Source organism: Miniopterus schreibersii, assembly GCF_964146895.1.
Source record: "Miniopterus schreibersii genome assembly, chromosome: 5".
Taxonomy (NCBI): domain Eukaryota; kingdom Metazoa; phylum Chordata; class Mammalia; order Chiroptera; family Miniopteridae; genus Miniopterus; species Miniopterus schreibersii.
In genome coordinates, this window is record NC_138106.1 from 48,105,379 (window position 1) to 48,127,688 (window position 22,310).

At 36.3% G+C, this 22,310-nt stretch overlaps 1 protein-coding gene across 1 annotated transcript in view; it reads right to left on the bottom strand.

Annotated features, from left to right (window-relative positions):
- Positions 1–22,310, bottom strand: part of SLC49A4 (solute carrier family 49 member 4) — a gene marked incomplete at its 5' end in the record, with an annotated part of 54,177 nt that overhangs the window by 21,240 nt on the left and 10,627 nt on the right. The window contains 4 exons of the mRNA XM_081138338.1: positions 633–700; positions 7,233–7,341; positions 10,452–10,581; positions 13,786–14,051. Of these exons, the coding sequence (XP_080994464.1) occupies positions 633–700; positions 7,233–7,341; positions 10,452–10,581; positions 13,786–14,051 (573 nt within the window). The remainder of the gene's footprint in view (positions 1–632; positions 701–7,232; positions 7,342–10,451; positions 10,582–13,785; positions 14,052–22,310) is intronic.

The following is a 22,310-nucleotide window of genomic DNA, read 5'->3' on the forward strand; positions in this document are numbered from 1 at the left end:
GAATAGTTTTACAGGCAGTCACGTACATGGGTGACATTTTCATTCTTTCTTTTTATAGAATAAATGAAACTTTTTCCTTCCTCTGACTCATTCTAAAAATGTGTTGTCATAATGCGTTAAGATCACAGGCAGTTTGATGAAACTGGAAGTCTTTATGGACATTTTTCATCAAAATGAAATAACCATTGAGATACTTGCTAAAAAACCCCAGAAATAAGTATCTGCTAATAAGACTACTGCCTTTTCATGGAAAGTTCTAGACATGCTCTTACAAATGATTCTTTTACATTCTTTACTATTCTCACTATCAATTTGCCTTTATTACTGTATCACCTTTCTTTGGGCTCCCCTTGTAGATGTTGTTCTCTAATAGTACAGAAAGAGGCAGCTCAGTTACACTAGAAATACATCTCCAGTCTCCAAAAACATTTCAGGACGGACCGCTCTTGAGATGTTTCTTACGGCAGCAAATTCTACCTACTACATGTGGATTTTCTTATAGCCCCCTTCTCTGATCTTTGCCTATTTTACTTTTCTTCGAATTTTAATATTCATTTAGGGGAGCTGATTGTCCCTTTGGGTGTTTTGTTTGTTTCTGGCTACTCTCATGTTGAACATAAAAATATTCTTACCTTGCCATAGCTATTCCAACAACACAGCCCCCAACTATGGACCAAAATCCAATCCAGCCAGCGTCTACCTGTTAAGAAAGTGGCAGACACATTCAATACAAGACTATCACATCGCAATTTAGAAGGCATGAGAAAAGAATCCTCTGTAATCAATATGTTAATAGCTAAATGGCAACAAATCTAGGAAATATCATTTAAGAAGATGAACCAAATGAAAGGATGCATGCATGGCTAAGTAAATATATCCTTGGTTAGCTTATCAATGGCATAACAAATATTCAATGTCATAACGAATATTTTTCAAATATGCTCCACATGCCTAGCATTATAACAGAAACTCTTTTTACAAAAACATAGGAAAAGGAAAAAAGATGGTCACTCAGAAAGTTTAAATATAGGCAACAGGCAGAAAACTACTATGAAATAATTCAGCGTTAAAACACCTAGTAACAACTAAAAACAGATTAACAGAACACAAAATGGGGCGGGGGGCAATGTGGGTTTGAGGGCTGAGCACCTGGGGAGACTGAGCAGAGCAAGAGAATTTCAGCTGAGTTTCAAATGTATAGCTCTGTCTGCTCTTGATAAAACATTTCCAGCCCTGCCATGTGCTAGCTTTGTGACCCTGGGCAAATTACATTACGTCTTCTTACCTATAAAGTAGACTAAATGAGAGACCTTGTGTACAGATCTTAGATCAGTGGCTGGCCCACAGGAAGCGCTCAGTGAAGGCTGGAGCTGTCGTTATTACCCGATGATGCTTCTCCACCTGTCTAATGTCTTACCTCTTTCCTACCTTCATAGCCAAACTTATTCAGGGCACTCTACAAATGCTGCCTTTATTTCTTCGTCATACCTGTATCTTTAACTCTAATTATGACTTGGCTTCTGTCTCAACTCACACTCTCAGTTTCAGTTTTCTCATTGGTAGAATGGAGATGATAAAGATTTTTTTTGAGAATTAAAAGTTAATAAATGTAAAATGCTCAGTACATGTTAGTTGTTACCACTGACATTCCCTGTGTCCCTAACAATATTGGTGCATTCTGTCTCCTCTCTCCCCCTTCCCACGTCCACCACACTTGTTTATTATATTATTTCTTACTGTGGGTTCCTGTAATAGTACCTTGAATTGTCTCCACAACCTATTCCTCCCAGTATTGCCAGAACAATTATCCCAATCATTCCACTTCCCTGCTCAGAAACAGTTAGTGGCTTTCCTTGTGGCTACAGGGTGAAGTCCAAATCTGACTTGGCACTTGAGAGCTGCCGTTTTATTATTTTTTTATAGCCATATTTTCATTACACCTGTGTCAGAGATTTTCAGCTGTCCACCAAAATATGTTATCTTTTTCTACCTGGGCACTTAGCTAGATTACGTGCCCCAGCCTCTATTCAGTACATGTGACCATGTGACTAAGTTCTCATTAATGGAAGTAGGCAGAGTGAGGTGAACCACCTCTAGGCTAGAACCTGGAACACAGTTATATGCCTCCTCCATGCTTTCTTTCCCTTTCTGACAGCTGGAATCCAGATGAGGTCACCCAGCTTCACCCATGCCTATAATGATAAGGTTCTAGGAGACAGAAGAGCTGCAAAGTGGAAGCAATCCAGGTCTCTAAATCAGTGTGAGGAAAAGACTTGTCCAAGCTGTGGACAACTGTCCTAGATTATTAGGCAAACTGCCCTAGATTGCTATGTGAATGAGAAATGAATTTCTTCTTAAGTCTCAGAATTTTGGGATTCTACTTCTCGTAACTACTCTAAATAATACAATAATTTTACACAAGTCCTTTGCTGTACCAGTGTTTGGTGCCAAAGCAAAGATAAATGTTCTCTGGAGAAAGAGAACACCCTGGAGTGTAAATTATCTCTACATTTTTTTATGCCATTGGCATTTGGAGCAAGATAATTCTCTGTTCTGCAGAACTGCCCTTCTCACTGCTGAGCATTTAGCATCCACTGTCTAAGGCCCACATAATGCTATCAGGTTCCCACTAACATTTCCTTCTATCCCCTAGGTGAGTGGGGTCCTGTGTCAAGCAAGGAGCCACTATGCATCAGACCATACTGATTCTGGTCCTGTCAGACAGACCATTTTATGCTTTTCTGCTTCTTTTGTTCATGACATTTGCTTTAGTTAGTTAATAACATTCCGCACAATAGTTAATTTTTTCCTTTGTTTTGATTTTTTGCTTTCATTTAATTTTAAATTTCACTTAATACCTGGTATGATTCATGGTCTCTGTATCTCTGAGTTTGTACAGAGAGCAATACTTGGAAGGGCTTCTTAGGACTTATAAGATGAAGCATAAAATCTGCAAAATCAGAATCATTTAAATGGGTGCTACACTTTTCCTTCTTGAAAGTGATCATGCTTGAAATACTTGCCGCCCAGAAAAATAGGTTAGGAAATTAAGGAAGCCCTGTATCTTATGGTGAAGGTACTAGGTAATTTGGATTAATATTCTGGTTGAGAACTAGAAAATCTGGGAGAAAAATCTATCTGATGGCATCAGAGAGCCAAGAAGGTAATCCATAATTATGAAAACATGATGTAGGGTGGGAAGGAAACCCACAGATATAAACCTGGTATTTGGGGACACTTTTCCCTTAGGGGTGGGGTGTCTTCTGGTTTTAGAAAAGGTGACTAAGGGTCTGAGAAGTTATCGACAGCCTCATTGACATAAGAAAAATAGTATGAGTTCGAGGCTTACTCCTCAGCTTTAATCAGGGACCCTGAAGGACTATACCTAAGAGTACTGTGACCTAGAAACTATATTCTAAGGGACTGAAGCCAGCTTTAAATAATCCCCATTCCTGAAGTTGGATTAAGTGATCCCTAGACTCCTGTAAAAAAAAAAAAGTTCTTTTTTGTGGAAAATGACATCATCTTGAAGCTTAAATTATCTCTACAACTTTTCATAGTGCTACTATGTCTAGCGCTCAGTCAAAAATAAATAATAGAACACAAAAGAAGACAAGAAAACATCAATGAATACCACAAATATAAAGAGACTCTAGAGGAATCATGAGATACAGACTTTAAATAACTATTTTTAATAGTTCAAAAAAATAAAAGAGAAGATCAACATTTTACAGAAATTTGGAAACTATAAAAAAGTACCAAATAAAAATTGTATAACTTAAAAATGTAATTGAAATTAGTAACTCATAGATGAGTTTAATATCATATTAGACTGAAAACTAAAATAGTGAGCTGGAAGAAAGGCTAGATAACATATCCAGTCTGAAGCCAAGAAAGACAAAAAGATGAAAAATTTTCAGAAGAGAGAGTAAGAGACATAGGGAATACAATGTGAAGGTATAACATGTACAGTTAGAGTTCCTAAAGGTGAAATTAGAAAAAATATTCAGCATAAGCTTCAAAGAGATAAGAATTTTCAGGAACTGATGAGATATCAAGCCATATATTCAAGAAGTCCTACAGACCTTAAGCAGAATAAAATAAAAATCGTCACTTGGTTGCATCATAGTAAAACTGCTGAAACCAAAGACAAAGAGAACACCTTAAGTGCAGCAATCTTTTAAATTTGAGAGCTGGAATATTTTTGAAGAAACAGAAGAAAATAACTGCCAACCAAGAATATTATGCTTGACAAAAATAATCTTAAGAAATAAAGATGAAATGAAGACATTTTCAGACCAAAATAAAAAACAAACCCCAAAGAAGAGAATTTGTTGCAAACACACACACACATTAAAGGGTGCTCTTTAGACAGAAGTAAAGTAACAGATAGCTGACTAAAATAAAGGAATGAAGAACAAAAAAAATGGGTAAATATAGGGTGAATATAAATAAATACTGACTGTGTAAACAATAATGATAATGTCTCATGCAATGTAAAATACATGACAATAAATAGCACAAAAAATGCTAGATGGTTAAATGGAGTTAAAAGGTTCTAAAGATTTTGTAGACTATTTCAATTACTTGCAAAAATCAACTATACTTTATATGCCAGCCAAGAGAAAATAAAAAGTTTAAAATGACCAATTTCAATAGCTTTAAAAAGTATCAAATACTTGGGAATAAATCTAATAGAATATATAGATGGCATCTTTGCAGAAAATTATAAAGCATCATTCAGAGACATTAGGGCCTAAGTACATGAAAAGAAATACAATGATCATGGTTTGGAAGACTCAGTAGTATAAAGAAGTTAATTCTCAAACTGATCTATTGGTTCAAAAAATATTTCCTTAAAATCCAAATAAATCAAAACTTGTGACATTAGAATACTTAAGACAATCTGGTATTGGCACCAAGACAGACACATAGACTAGAGGGAAAAATAGTTTAGAAACACATTTGTGCATATGAGGGCACTTCACTATGACAAAGATGACACTATTGAGCAATAGGGGAAGCATGACCTTTTCAAAGACTGATATTAGGTTAATGGATATTTATGTTGGGGGAAAATTAACTCCTACTTTATAACAAGCACAAAATTCAATTCTACATTTAAATATGACAGGAATAATGATAAACTTCTAGAATAGCACTGTCCAATAGAACTTTCCGTGATGACAGAAATGTAACATATCTGCATGTTCAATGTGGTAGCCACAGGTGGCTACTGAGCACTTGAAAAGTAGCTAGTGCCATTAAAGAAGTGAATTTTTAAATTTTATTTCATTTCAACGGATTTAAATTTCAAATTAAATAGGGACATTTTGCTAGTGGCTACTGTACTAGACAATGCAGTTCTACAAGGTAATGGAGAATATACAGGGTGTCCTGAAAAAATGTATACACACTTTAACAGCTGATAGCTCAGTTTTGAAAATGAAATGTATTTTAATAAGCACTGCCTTTATAATTATTCAAAGTGCATGTATACATTTTTGGGGGACACCCTACATTTATGAACTTGGAGCAAAGATTTCTCTTTTGCATTACAGTCTCTGTCTGCTAAATCCAACATCTAGACTACCTCCAAGTTGGTTTCTATTGACCACTGTTTTTGTTTTTAAAATATGGGTCACATTTTCCTGTTTCTTTGTATGTCTAATGTTTTAGTGGTGTTTTTTTAATTGTATAGTATATGTCATAGACAATACAATGTAAAGATTCCAGATTCTTCCGTCTTTCTTTAAAATGGCTGACTTTTATGTTAGTAGGCAGTTCAATTACTATACGATCACCTTGAACTTCCACAGGCTTGATTTTGTGCTTTATTACAGCAGAGAAGTAGAAGCCAAGGTGTTTCCCAAGCCCCTCTCACTTGGTAGGATTCAATTTCCAAATTGTTTCCTCTGCAGGCTTTTGTTGGGGCTTGGTTTTAGGCTTTGTTTATGGGTCTAAGTAGGATAGGCCTTACTCTATCTAGGGCATGGTCCTACATTCTAAAGTTTGGTCTTTTTGGTATCTCAGCAGTAGCCCAAGATGTTAATGAGGTCTTTCCACTCTGGCAGGGCCAGATGCCAAGAGCCCAGCATTGCTTGCCCTCTACTATATTTGTTCTGCTTTCAACCCTATAGTAGTAATCCCTCTTTAAACTTCTGGTAGCTTTGCCCTTTACATGTGCAGTGCACTTCTCACTAGCTGAGGACCTCACATAGTCTTCTGGGGTGCCCCCTTCTGTACAGCTCTCTTTACAAATCAGTAAGAAAGAGAAAGCCCAATAGTGGGCAAAAGATGTGAATGGGTGTGTCACAAAAAATATTCAAATATATAACACTTAAAAAGATATCACTATGATGGTGGACAACTGCACAGCCATCAGCATGTCTAAATTTAAAAAGACCAGCTTTCTCAAGTGTTGGCAATGATGTGGTACAATGAGAAATTTCATGCACTGCTGGTGGGACTAAACGGATACAACTCCTTGGGGGATGTCCGGCGTCACCTATCAAACCAGGTATACACCATAACCAGCAATTCCTTTCCTAGCTATGCATCCAGCTCAAGTGTGTATAGAGGTGCAAGAAACATGTATGAGAACATGTATATCACACAGCACTACTTGTGACAGTCAAAAACTGTAAACAATTGAAATGCTTCACCAAAAGCAGAATGGACAAATTTTTGTCTGTTTATACAATGGACTATCAGACGAGTGTGCTGGACTTTCTTCCATTTTGCCCCTCCAAATCTCTCTATCCCTTTCTACCATGCTGTCTGGAAGCAAGAGGAAGGAATTGATGGCATCAAGAATATAGGTGAAATGGCTGTTTTTAAAGAAATGAAATATACTTATCCTGAGACTGGAGAGAAATTGAGAAATTAGATGTAGGAATAGCCATATATTCGATGATGGGATCCTAATCTTCATAAAGTATAAAGCAAGAACAAAGGACGGAATCAACAAAACTAAGATTTTCCTTCTTTATTTTTTCTGTTTATTAGCACCATTAATAACATCCAAATAAATGTGAAATTCATGACTTAACAAAATCCAGGAAAAAATCAATATTGTTTATATCTATTTCATATGGACCTTGCTTTTACAATAATGGTATAGAATGTTGTTCTACCCAGGCCTTGAAGCTAAAACCAAGGACATGTAGACAATACTTATAATTTAAATGAACTAAAAATACCTGCAACATATAAAGAAATAAAATGCTTACCTGGCTGACATGGACTGGTGTTAAAATTAAGTCCAGAACTCCAGACCAGCCAGCAAATACACCAAGTGGTATGGCATATGCTAAAGCAATCATCAAAAATCGCAAATTGCTGTAAAAGAGAAAATATTATTGCAGATTCAAAATCTAGAATTTAAACTCTTACTCATGAAAACAGTCATTTGAAAACTGGAATATCAGAATCAGAAATAAAAAATATTTGTCAGTTTGTTAATAAATGCAAAGTTCTTAAAAATTTTTATTTTTATAAGTCTTTTTTGTTCATATTGTTTAAAATTGTCAATGTTTATATATAGAAGGATTACCAACATTATTTCATAGAATGAATAGGTAGGTTCAGTTTTTAAAAAAAGGTCTTATTTGAAAGGATACTATTGCTTAGGTGGGTGCTAGACTTATCAGGTGATCACTTTGTAAGTTATATAAATGTCTAATCGCTATGCTGTACACATGAAACTAATATGTGTCAACTGTAATTGAAAAATACAAAATTCAAATGTTAAAAAAATTAGTTTCTCCTTGAACAAAGTAGAGAGAAAAATGATTAAAAACAAATAATACATAATTTGATAGTTTTACCATTTTAGAGAGTAGTTTTAATTTTTGTTTTATTATTTGTCTTACTATTATTTTGTTTATATAATCATTTAATAGGCACTATAATTCAAATGGCTCAAAACCAAACAGGTATAAAAATATAAGGAAAATGTCTCCTAACCCCTCTTCCCACAATTACCAAAGTTATCACTTTCTTGGGTAACTTCCCAGAAATATTTAAAAATAGACAAGTCAATAATAAATATATATAATCCCCCAATCTTTTTACATAAATTATAGCATAGTACAACCACTTGCTGAACTTTACTTTTTTAATTTAAGTCTTAAAGCTCTTCCATAGTCAACACATACAGAGCTCCCTCGTTCTTTTTTATAGCTGCAGGTATTCCATTGTATTGGTATATCATAATTTATTTACCCAGCCTCCAACTGAGATATAGATATATAATTTTATATAATATAAAGTTTACATGTTTATATGTATAACATATAATTTTATTCCTTTGCTTTTCCTGATGGAAGAAGGAGGCATCACTTACGAAGTAGTCTTGTAGAACAAAACCAAAGCAAAAACAAAAATATCATTTTAACTGTCATCTTACAAATGTGAAGCACTGATAATAATTCAATTTAATATTTTTTTCTTTGCCTATTACATAGAAGGCAATGTACTAGGTGCTGTAGAGACGTGGTTTTCAAAAACCTTTGCAGTGCTCCATAATAAGAAACATATTTTGACTTTGTGACCTACCTATATGTACGTACATATATACATATAGAGAGACTGAAGCAAAAGTCTCCAAAAAGATATGTATCATTATTACAAGTGATACAATAGTATTTTTATTCTATTTTATCCCATTCTACTTTTAAAAAATAAAGTAGTCAATCTACTACATTAGTTGGCTGTGGACCAAAGTTTGAAAAATGTTATATAGCTATGCTAACATGGTAGCCACGCCAGATGTGGCTATCGAACACTTTAAATATAGCTAGTGAAACTTTAGAACTAATTTTTAATTTTAAGCACAACTTCATTTTTTTGATAAAACTACAATTCACTTTAACTGCTACACTGAGTAAGATTATTACTGCAGTGTGCACACATAAGTATGTGTTGCTTCTAGTATTATAACCTGTTACTGATCTTCTTGGTGTCAGTGAACTAACTCAGTTCTAAATATTTTTTTAATATATCGATATAACATTGTAATTTGCTTACTTGAATATTTTATAGAGAAAAATATAAGAGACTGGAAGAAAATATGTTGCAACTTTCACAATGAATGACAATTGCAACTTGCTGCAGCAGAGCAAAATGATGTCTGTTGTGTAAAAAATAATTTAAGATAATTAAGTGGATAATATTAAGAGAAATGTTCAAAAAATACACAGTAAATTTTATAAGAAATTTTTATAGAAATGAAGTGAAAGATCTCCAATTAAGGCCCCAACAATTGTCTGTAGAATATAAGACCTTTAAAATAATATCAGAGATGTACTGATTCCACGCTTGAAAAATTGCAGGTACTTATTTTTAACTTTAGATAAAACACTGCTCAATTGTTAATTTAATAAAATTTAAATGCAGACCAAGTATTTCTAATGGAAATTTAACATCTGACTTGATGTAAAATACATACTGGATTCCAAAGATTTTGTATGAATAAAAGAATGTAAAATATCTCATTAATAATTTTTAATATGGATTACATGTTAAAATAATATTTTAGATATACTGAGTTAAATAAAATATGCTACTAAAATTAATTTTTACCTGTTTATTTTTACCTTTTTAAATGAAACTACTAGAAAACTTAAAATTACTTATTGTGGCTCATATTATAATCTTATTAGACAATGTTACTATAGAGAACACAAATACATAGCTCTTGACCACAAGGAACTTCCATCTGGTGAGAGAGGAAGACTAGAAAAGAAAGAACCAACCAGAGGGAGTTGCTAAAGAATCACTAAAAGCGTTATCACAAAAACTGGAGAAAAAATTCAAATGGTAAGTTCTGATGGCCCAATTGCAAATCATAATCACCACTGACAGTTTATATCCAGAGAATCGAATTCAGTATTGTAGCATCTGAGCCTTCAAAGGCAGAATTTAATCTAATTATATTTAAATTATACCAGTAAAATAAAATATTAAGTTCCTCAAAGAATGATCCTATTGGAGGCATATAAATAAACATTATTTATTTTATTCACTTTGTATTGACTAGCACTTGTTTGTTTTAATGTATATTAAGAAATACAAAATGAATAAAAACAATTTATATATTAGGGAAAATAAAATAAACACATAAAACCCAGGATTTTACAGATACTATTATGTGATATGGCTCCTTATAAAAGAAAATTATTTAAGTAGAAGATTTGATTTTTAAAATACTAAGTAAATAATAATATTGGTAGTGAAGGCAAAAATTATAAAGGTTTTTGTTTTGGGCAATTTTTAAAGATATACTTCTGATAGAAAGTCCTAAAGTATTTAATCAGTTTTTTAATCAATTATTTACAATCTAATTAATAGGTTGCTGAAAAATTACTATTTTAAATTACATTAAATAAATGTGGAATTCTTTTTACAGGTGCTAATCAAAACCACTCAGGGACTCTAAGTATATTTACCTTAACAATCTACAAAAGCTCCGCCGATAACTCAGCCGCTGGCTGGCTGCAGCAACACTGGGAGGAAGAGGAGGCCGGGTTGGGAAATAAGCTAGAGTTGCAGAAAATATTAAGCAGACAACTCCAAATTCTGGCAAAAAAAAAAGGTAAAATGTTAACTAGACAACACAAAATTTCAATATTTCAAGTATTATTTATCTAACCAATATTTATTGAGCCTCAACTAAGAACTAGGCATATGAAGATAAGCAAAATATAGTACCTAGCTAAAATAGCTCAGTCTTGTGAGAAAGATATATGTAAAGATATAAATTTCAGCAGGTCATAAGTAAGAAGTTCTACCATAAGCAATGAAGCCTGGTGGTACTGTGATACACTACATAGACAAAAGGATTGAGGCAGTAAACAAATGTCGCTCTATGAGAAAAGGGGGGGCTGGGTGGAGGTGGGCAAAGGGGGGGAAACGGAGGACATCTGTAATAGTGTCAACACCACCAACCATTTTCCTCATCCAAAAAAGAAACACCTTTCCCATTAGCGATGATTCCCCTCTCCACCCTCAGCCTCCCCAGCGTGTGGAAACTACTAATCTACTTTCTAGTCCTCTGGCTTTGCTTTTTCTGAATATTTCATATGAAACTATCCATCAATAAAAAAAGCACCAACAGCACTGACCTGTAAGAGATTTTGAAACCGGTCTAGGATAGTTGTCTAATAAGCATGATCCTCATAAATAAATATGAGAAAATTGCCAAGAAGAGGACAAGAGAAGGTCTGCTTAATCAATGATATAGGAAAGACTCAATTTACAGGCTAAATGGAAAATTTGAACAGCACAGGAAAGCATACAAAATAAGAAATCAAGAGACAGAGAGCAAAATTCTAGCTAATATATACATATATATTTTAAATATATCTTTATCGATTTCAGAGAGAAGAAGGGAGAGGGAGAGAGGGAGACAGAAACATCAACGATGAGAGGGTCACTGATTGGCTGCCTCCCACACGCCCCCCACCAGGGATCCAGCCCACAACCTGGGCATGTGCCCCGACTGGGAATCAAATCGAGATCTCCTGGATCATAGGTCGATGCTCAACCACTGAGCCACACTCAGCAGGGCTAGCAAATATTTTTAATGAATGTTTTGGAACAGTATTTCAGGAAGGCAGATCGGCGAATATAAAAGCGATGAAGAAATAACTGGGAAGCTCTGCGTAGGGCTATCTGCTATACCCAAAAGTACCTAAAATCAAGTCATTTGAAGATACAATCATTGCCTAAGTTTTCAACAAAAAGAATGATATAACCAAAATAAAGTTTAAAATTTGTTTCACTTGCTTTCAGTTTTATTTACTTACTTAATTTTACATTTCAATTTTTTTCTTTAATAGGAGTAAGGTGTCTACCCAGGGTTAAATGCTTTATATATGCCACTACTTCTGTTTTCACTTTTATTCCCTTCAAACCGTATTTTGAAATGTAAATCTCATCCTGTAACTCTCTAGTGTGAAATTCTTCAGAATATAGCCACTGCCCACAACGTGGTGACTCTGAAACCCTTTAGCCCTGTTTAGAAGGCTTGCATGGCCTGGCTTACCTCTCTAGCTTCATCTATCACTACTCTCACTAGACCTAAGCCGCTGTGGGCTTTAAGTTGCTGGAATGTAGCAGGCTCGCTCCCCTTACTGGGCTTCTCCTCCATGGTCCTCTCTCTCTATACTTCCTCCTGCCCACTGTACTTGGCTAACTCTCTGCCATCCCTTCAGTTCCAACATAGATGCTCTATTTCCAGGAAGTTCTATTTGACCTCCAAAATCTGGGTTAGGTGTTCCACCTCTGAGCTCCTACAGAAATTGTAGGCCTTACCACCCTCTTTTACAATTGTATGGCACTTACCACCCTCTTTTACAACTGTCTGTTTACCTGTTTGTATCCTTTGGGACACTGTACGTTCTATGAGAACAGGAACCATGTTTACCTCAGTGCCTAGCACAGTGAAAGATACATAGGAGCACAAAATATAGTTGTTAAATTAATAAGTGAATAAATAAATTCAGAGTTTATTATAATCTAGTTCCTTATCTTTCCAGCCTCATTTTCTGCCACTTGCTACCTCCACCCAAACACACATATTTACACTACTGTAGCCATACCAAATTATATGCAGTTCCCTAGACATACTGAGCTCTCTCATACTTTCTGTGCCTTTGTGGTTGCTGTTCCTTCTATACACAATACCCTAGCTCACTTAAACATTTGGTAAACTCCTATGAAATTCTTTATTCTGTTTATCACAATCTTGGTGAAACCTCTGCCTCCTCAAATTCTCTCCAGCCCTGGCTAGTGTGGCTCAGTTGGTTGAGTGTTGTCCTGTGCGCCAAAAGGTCACTGGTTTGATTCCTGGTCAGGGCACATGCCTGTGTTATGAGCTTGGTCCCTTGTTGGGGTGGGTGTGGGAGAAAAATGATGAATGTTTCTCACGTCGATGTTTCTCTCTCTCTCCCTCTCTCTCTAAAATCAACAAAAACATATTTTTTTAAAAATTCTCTCCAAATTCAGGCTGGTTAGCCCTTCCAAGCTCTGTATATCTCTATTTGATTATAATCATCTCATCAGTGATCTTACCAATTTCCAGTGCTTAACACAGTGTTTGGTATATTGTAAACACTTATTAAAAGTTTTCTGAATGCAAAGGAAATAATAAAAGGCAAATGGGAAAGGGACTGTATTTAAGGAGATCTGTAGGAGATTGTAATGTGAGAGTGGGCTATGGCTTGGCTCTAGAAATAAAGAAAAAGGAGCTAAAAGAATGTTTTGAAAAGGTCATTGTCCCTTATCAATAGACTAACTATACAGAGAGCAGGAAATGAAGAAATGAATAAATTGTGGGTGACCTAGGTTTACTAGATTAGAGAACACGGCCAATAAAGGGGAAACTGCAAGGGAGGAAATAGGTTTAACACCTACCAATAGATGCTTAACTAATGTTAATTGTTGATCTTGATGTTTAGTTTTATATACTGATAAGATATCTAGAAAAGACATTAGACAACGTGTTACACCGAACTTAACGGTAAGTGGATGGGAAGAGTAAAGTTAAATAACCTTTCATGTAGCAATAATACATTTGAAACTTACTAATTTTCTAGAAAGGATAAGTTTCAAATAGGCCTCTCTGTATTACATAACAAAAAAAGCACATATATGCATATATATATATATAATTAGTCCTCTTAAGTATTTCATAAGAAGTGATCTGGCATACAGAAACAGAGTGAAGATGGCCGGGGTAAAAGACAAAGTAGAACAGAAAGAAAATAGACTTCAAAATACCTGCATATAATACAGTCTCTATACGGTCTTTAATGTCGGCCCCGCTATTCTCTGAAGCAAGAAGAGGCGACGTGCCGTTGGGAGCTGGAACAAGAAGTGGTCCAACTAAAAATGCACAAGCTCCACCGAGATAACTGAGCATGGACGCAATAGCTGTGGCCGTGGCCCGTTCATCTGCAGAAAACCACGTTGTGGAGAGGAATGGAGCTGCATTCATTACGGTTGGGCCTGCCAATCCATTTAAAAGCTGTCCTCCATGGATAAGTCTGGAATAAACAAATTAAAAGGCTGTGAGGTAGGTGAAGCAGGCATTTTCTAGACAACAAGACAGCAGCCAAACAGCAGTTAACTAGGGCAATAAGAATATATATCTGTAAATAATATCCCACACCTGAAGGGTAAAGACTGTTGATTCTCTGAGAGAGATTAAATACAGTAATAGCTACCCCTTATTCATTTCACAAATATTTACTGAGGCAATATATCAAACTAAATACTTCTAAATAACTTGGCTTCACTTGTTATAACACCACTATGGGGAAGCTACTGTTATCCCCATTTATTGAGATGTGAGGGCTTCGCTTAGAAAGAATAAGAAACTTGCCCAAATGCTAACAGGCAAAGCTAAGATTTAAGTCTGACTCCAAAATCCACAGTCATAGAAAGACCTAGTAAGTGCTACCAGCCCTACAAACAATATAGTTGAGCTCTGTATTTCATGCCAACTCTGTGTCAAGTGATGAAATTATGAAAAGAAAAAAAAGAAAAAAGAAAGGTCATTATAGTACCTTCTAATAGAAGAGGAATTGGTGGAATCAGGTGACCTGGCCCGCAACTAACTAGCTGAATGGCACTGAGTAACGTCCCTTGGTGGGATTCCATTTCTTCTCCCGTAAACTGAGGTTAACTTACATAAGCATATACTAAGCACCTGTTAGGCTGAGGCACTGTAGTCACAGAATCCCTAGGCTCCTTGCAGTTCTAGTTCTCTGACTGACATTACTTGTAAGGGTTCGTGAAGAGCAGTTCCTTGCTCCCATTCCACCTGTTCTCCTGACCATCTTTTCTCAGCATTCTACTCAGTGCTTCATCGTGTTTCTTGCTGAGCAAACCCTTTCCCCACATTTCTTTCACCGTCCCCAACATACACATTCACATTCCTGAATGGCCCTGAAGAAAAGAAGGTAGAAGTCCAAAGCACCATAAACAAGAAAGGAAGTGAGTCCACTTCTGCCTTAGAGGTAAAGGGAACGGCAGGGACAGTATACGGAGCATATATGTGAGAGCAACTACTTTTTTTTTGCTTGTTTTGCTTTTTAATCACCATGTGGGGGCCAAATCCTCCTTTTAAACAATTGCCCCCTCAAGCTACTTATCTAAAGGTATTTGAATGCCGAAGGAAGTAATAAACAGGCACATGAAAGAGGGGTTGGGGCCTAATGTAGAAGCATAAGTGAGTGGGAGGCAAAATATGTGAATTAGGTCTTCTCACATCTTTGTAAAATTGGAAAAGTTATTTGAAGGCAAAATAGCTTCAAACTAAATTAAGTCAATACTAATCAGTTAATACTTAATTTGTCAATACTAAATTAAGATAACTAAAGACCTTTTAAAATCTTCTTGTGTAAGGGGAACTATTTTCTTGATGACAAAAGCAATTTGAAGTGTTTATAAACTGAATACCTCCTGCAAAAGTCAGTGGATCCCAAGCTGTCACGCAGCAATTTCATCATAGAAATATTCTTGAAACAATGTCATTAAGTGGTTTTAATCATGACTCCCTTAATCACGACTCGTGATGGTGTAACAAGCAGCACATGATGGCTCATAAAGGTAACTGCTTTGATATTTAATACTCTTAATGAGGTGTTCCTGAAAGACTCATCTCATCTAGAAAGGGAAGGGGTGGAATAAGGACATTTTTTTATGCCTAAGAATGCTAAGAGTAGAAAGAGAACATGAAAGACAAAACGAAAAACATAAAAAAAACAGTATGAATCCTGAAAGTTAAGGTTAAAACTCAAATTATTGCCATGGCTTAACATTTTGGTACCCCTCTGTGGAATCATGAATAGACTATTGTCCAAAGAGCAAACCCCAGTCAGAATGTGTGAGCTTGCTATAATGTAAGGATCATCCAAGTCCAGTTTACTCAATTCTCAGATAGATCAGAGTATTGCTCACTATAACATGGTATACATGCTAAAGTAAAAACCAAAGCAGGTATGATACTAGGGGCATTTCTAAGTCTCCAAGGTCACTGAACTTGGGGGGAGTGTGAACTTAGAACATACGCATTTATCATACTGAAAAACCATCTTGAATTAAAACATGCTGATTTAGTACTTAAAAATTACTCTAATTTAAATAATTATGTGCTTTTTGTATTAAAAGTCATCATACACAAACACACTCCTCACAAATGATCTCAATAGGAGAACTGGGACCTACAGAATCTTGGGGTTACCCTCTGAATTCATGGGAACCCTGGCAGGGAAACCCAATCCCTCTTTTACCAGCATCTTTAAGTTTTCCAGAATATAGTCCTGCTCCCTTTCACACTTGTATCCTAGAGCCCCTCAGGGCTTGGCAGTTACTAATATAACTGGTTATAAGCCCTGCTGTCCTAGTAACCATGATATAATACTAACCTGTATTATCAAGATTTTTATGTTTACCTGACACTGTTTTCTGTTACTTACCATTAACTAACTCTATTTTATAAAATAATTTGTAAAAATATATTTAAAAATAAAACTCAGTTTTATATATAAACTCTAGTTTTCCCATTTAATAGTAATGCAAAATTAAAGGCATGTTTTTCTGGGAAAATGCTGGCCATAAGACATAATAAAATCACATAAACATCACAGTAAACTTTACAATGACAATAAAGGAGATGAATAATTATAAATGATTCAGTATATGCTGTGTTACTTAACTCATTCAACAAACATGTACTATTTCCTGTGTGTTGGGTAGGCACTGTGATAGGCTTAAGTATATAGGAATATAAAGTTAAAAAGGTAAAGCCCTGGCCCTTAAGAATCTCTAAAAGTAGTTGAAGCACTGCGTCAGGAATATAAAGAAAAGTAAGGCAATAATTAGTCCTGCCCCCATGCTTGTGAGCCTCTGACAAGAGTACCGATGGAGGTCCTTGTATGTTTCCCTCCTCGGACCTCTGACTCTGATCTACCGCATCAGGGGTTTCACAGGTATGCACATGGACCTGAAGGCCCAGCTCCATCCAAGCGCCATCTCTCCTCTTCCAAACAGCTGTGCCTTGGGACTAGGGAGTACACACGAGGCATGCCACTATTGGAAGAACGGACCGGGGAAGGAGGCCCATTGCAGGGATTTCTGGGGTCTTGCACAGCTACATGGTGGTGGGCAGGGGCGGGCACATTTCCTTGGCCCTACAGACTCCTCAGCCCATAGGGAATGGCAAAGCTGGAGGAAAGCCAGAGTGGGACACTTTCAAGCGTGGAGTCCAGGACAAGGACAGTTTGGCAGTACTGGCAACAATATTGGGGCTACAGAGGAGAGGATGGTTGGGGGAACTGGTTCTAGTCACACAATACATATGGCTAGGTGAATGCCTTGTTGTGGGGAAGGTGTATAACCATACTTCTGTAAAAATGTCCAATAAGTGTTTTAATATAGGTGAGAAGCTAAGGAAAGAGTTCTAAGCTAAAAGATACACATTGGAGTTGGGAACAAAAACTGGAGAATACTATACACGCGCACGCGCACACACACACACACACACACGCACGCACTTATTTTTTCTTTTTTTTAATCCTTCCTTTTTAGAGAAAGGAAGGAAGTGAGAAAGAAAGAAACATCAACCTCCCCCATCCCCTTAAGCTTCCTGACTGAGATCAAACCCACAACCCAGGTATGTGCCCCGACCAGCAGGAATCTAGAGAGAGGACTGAGAAGGAACAATTACAAAGTCAGGAAAAAATAAAAGGAAAGATGGACATCATAGCAACTAAGAAGAGTAAGGAGAGAAGGGTATCAAGAAGATGAGAGTAAGTGGTTGATAGCATCAAAACAAACAGTTTAACTGAAATGTAACCACTGGATTCGGCAACAAGGAGGTTATTCCTGATCCGAATAAAAGCAGTTTCAACAGAATGTTGAGGATGGAAGTTGGTTTCCTGAGGAAATGGAAATTTCCATTTATACTGTTCATTCTGGTAGTTAGAAACAGATGGCAGAACATAAATTAGGTATATAAGCTTGGCAATGTGAAAAAGAAAAAACACCCAGCTTAAATGAAAAGTCTCTCTGCCTTCACATATTGAAAGATAAATGCACCTCATTGTGATTGTCTGAATGCTTTCTAAGCACGAGTGAAAGAAGCCGGCTTTCAGAAATTAATACTTAGTGATCTGGGCTGACTGTCAAAAATAACACAGATAAACAAAAGAAAAGTTATTCCCAATCTTCAGTGAAGTGAAGTCAATCGTATAATGTCTATTTTTGTGTGTCATTACATGCTTGTTTTGTTTTGCAAGTAACAGTTGAGCTCCTTGTGGATAAGGACCATGGTTTCTGAATTCCCAGAGAGCTTCATGAAGAGCTGAGGCAGTGCGGGTGCTCTCTAGAATCTCTAGAATTCACCGACTGATTCCAGGAGATGCGAGTGGGGGTCACTGAGATGCACAGCTAACCTGCCCTTTAGAAATCTGTTACCTGACACATGCATCACATCAGTTCCACTTAGAAATTTTTAAAAGTTCCAATTCAGCAATACAAAAAACAGAGTGATTAACAAATATCATGGAAATAAAGCTTTTTTAAAAAGACACTGAAGGTGGTAAAAGCAAGGCCAACACTTCAATACCTTCTCAAGCACAGTGGACTTGAGAAGAGTGGGCGAAAGTTCAGAGTGTGAGGAGGCAGTTTTGTCTCCTGGGCAATAAGCTCTATAGCAGAAAGGGAGTTCTCTGGAAACTGACTAATTAATTCAAGGGGTCTAACTCTTGCTTCCTCACCTGCAACTTCATGCCTGATGAAGTAGGTGTATATTCAGATTTCAGAGATAGCAAGTCTGACTTTGCAGGCCAAGCCGTGACAGATCATCCCAGTCTCCTCTCAGTGACTCCTGAACTTACTCCCTCTCCCATCCTTCCCCTTTCCTTCCTTTCTCCCTCAAGTATTTTTCCTTTTTTCTCCTACGGAGCTTCTGCCTACTTCTGAGGCCTGGTTTGTGCCATTCCCATAGGCCAAATGAAAAAATGGATGATAGGGGAATTTCCATGAGACCACGAGAAAGATTAAAGATTCGTGAGTTTCTCCAGTATCAGCAGAACTGGGTGATAGAGACTAGGAAGGTGGAGTGCTCCCCACCAGTGTCAGTACTGCTGAGGTTTGCTGGCCTGTGGCAGGCCAGGGGGACACCTAACGAGGCCTCACCAAGTCCTGCCCTTGCCCTGTGCACCTTCTGCCCACAGATAGGCTGAGGCCTTGGTGGCACAAGTGGCATTTGTGCACAGCTGCAATACTTTTCATATTATTCAATACACTACAGCTTTTCAAACAAATGCCAATAGCTAAAGTTCAAACTGAAGATCTCTAGTTCCCGTTTTCTAATGTACCTGACATTTCAGTTTGTATTTAATGATATTCTGGTATCCTAACCTTTTGCTTTCTGACATCCTGGAACAAATACCTATCATTCATAAATTATTTTCTACTTAGAATAATATGATGTTTTAGCATTAGAATTGTTATAGCTGGAAGAGACTTGAAACCTCACCTAGATAATCCACCCTTCTCATTTTATAGAAATAAAAATTGAGTTCCAGAAAAGTTATCAACATGTTTAAAACCACACTCATAATTTTATAACTTTCTTACCTCTAAAAGTATTGGGGGGAGCTACAAAGTCATACAACTAGCTAATGGCTAAGTCAGGACTAGTAAGTAAAATCAGAACTGATACCATCAGTCCACAAATCTCTCTACACTTCCACATGGTCTCATCCTGAAGGTTCTCTGTCAATAACAGTAATAATAAAAATAATTGATTGTTAAGATAACCTAAGGTTATCAGATCCAAAGGCATATGGTAGCTAGCATATTTTTATTCTGTGCATAAAGCCACTCTACAAACCTTCAGTTTATTATGACTGGCACTGATAATAACACTGGAAAGTCAGCTTTTTAGAAGCTTGGTAGATACAGCATTAGTGTAAATACAGCAATCTTAAATTCTATGTAATTTTAATATGAAATAATTTAGAATCCATAAAAATACCTCTAAGGCTCAATATGCCAGTGGTTCACAAACTTTTTCCCAATTATTAATCATCCTGAATCAGAATAAACTCATGTGTTATAGGATTTCCTAGATATTGAAATAGCAAAAGTGCTAGAAATAGTTTTCCTGTATGTAGCCCAAGAAAAGATAGGGAGCGGGAGAGGGAAAGAGGGAGAGAGAGAGAGAAACACTGATGTAAGATACATCGATTGGTTGTGTCCCCCATGAAGCCAACTGGGTCAGAACCTGCAACCCAGGTATGTGCCCTTGACCAGGAATCAAACCCACAACCCTTTGATTTGAGGGTTGATGCTCTAATCACTGAACTACACAGGCCAGGGCCCTTTTTTTTTTCTCCCCCAGATAGATAAGCAATTGTCATAAAACCATATACTAAACAAATCATTTTTTCTGGTATGATCATTTTAAATGTAATTTTGCCAGCTGCAAAGCATTTCAAAATGGAGTATGTTTCTAACACTTATTAGTAAATGTTATCTATTGTTACTATTAATGAAAATAACACTGAATTGAAAGACAATAGCATTGTGTTATAGGAATCAATGTATACATCTATAATTAAAAGCAGGTATAACTTACTATATAAGTTGACGCTCTAGCAGTCTTTAAATTGTTTACTGGGTATGCAATATCATATTTCACACTATAGAGCAGTGCCATTTATAATTTCTCTTGGTATGATTTGCTTCCAGATCATAAAAGAAGTAATGTTTCACAGTTCATTATTCTAAATTCCTTATTTATCTACAATGTTAATAAAAGTGGTAAATAATTTTTCCTGAATTTTCATTGATTCTATGTACATAGAATAAATAATTGATACTATACAGAGGTAGAACAACATTTGGAAGGTGGTTAAGACTAGTTTTGAATTGAGAAAAGGGCTTGTCAGAGAGCCACTATTCTCGAGACTTACAGAAGCTAAGATACAGGATGCCATGGGTGCAGGGACAATATTCCAGAAGGCTGGGTGAGAAGTTCAAAAAACTCCAGGTGAAACAGGGCCACAAAAACACAGACTGCTAAATGCTGTTCCAGTGCTGGACAAATGCACATTAACAGTCTTTATCCCTTCCCACTGAGGGTCAGATGGAGACTGAAGCTTAAAAGTGGTGATGTATTAACCTACATGTCAATAATACATATTCCAATTGTAGCATTTTCATTTTAACAGCTGTATATGCACTGTTAATAATACTGCTTAAAAGAAATACTGGATGGACATAAAATGAAGTTTCATTTCAAGGGGATAATATTCCTATATTTTTCATAGTTGAACACACAGGACTGAAAATTATATTTATACCCTTTTTTCTTAAACGATTCGATCTCTCTGAATTCTGTTTTCTTTCTTTCTTTCTTCTCTTTCCTTCTTTGTGTACATTTCTTTATGAGCTCTATTTCTTTTTCATACCACCTTCTCCACCAACACAGAGAATCAACCCTTTATTATTCCTTGAATTTTATATCTGGAAAGTATATGAAGGGACGGATATAAGACTAGAGAGAAGTAATAGAATGGATGGCCCAAAACAGGAGAAAAGCTAACAAAAAAATTAATAGGCATTTTATTTTTTTATTTTTCTTAATCTCTACCTGAGGATATTTTTTCCATTGATTTTTTAAAAAAATAGATCTTTATTGATTTCAGAGAGATGAAAGGAGAGGGAGAGAGAGAGATAGAAACATCAATGATGAGAGAGTCATTGATCGAGACGGCAACCCGGGCATGTGCCCTGACCGGGAATTGAACCCCAATCACCTGGATCCTAGGTTGATGCTCAACCACAGAGCCATGCCCAGCTGGGCTCCACTGATTTTTAGAGAGAGTGGAAGGGGGGAGGGAAGGGGAGAAAGAGAATCATCTAAGGAACCCTTTTGAGAAACACTAATTTAAGAAATTGATGGTCTGGTCAATAAAAATATCTTTTAATTACAGATTATAACTGATAAAATAATTCTTAATAGTATAACCAAAAGAAAAAAAAAATTTTTAAATCTTCTTATGGACCCCAGTTGCAGAAATGAAACTACCTAGACAGTTCAGAAGAGGCCTATGCTTACCTGCCTCCATGCCTTTGTTCCTGCTATTCCTCTATCCCAGAATATCCTTCCCCTGACTATAGCTATCAGAATTCTATTAATCCTTCAATGCCTAGTTTAATTATCACCTCCTTCACGAACTCTTCTTTTTGATAACCTCAAGCAGAACTTCTCTCAGTCTCTCAGGGCA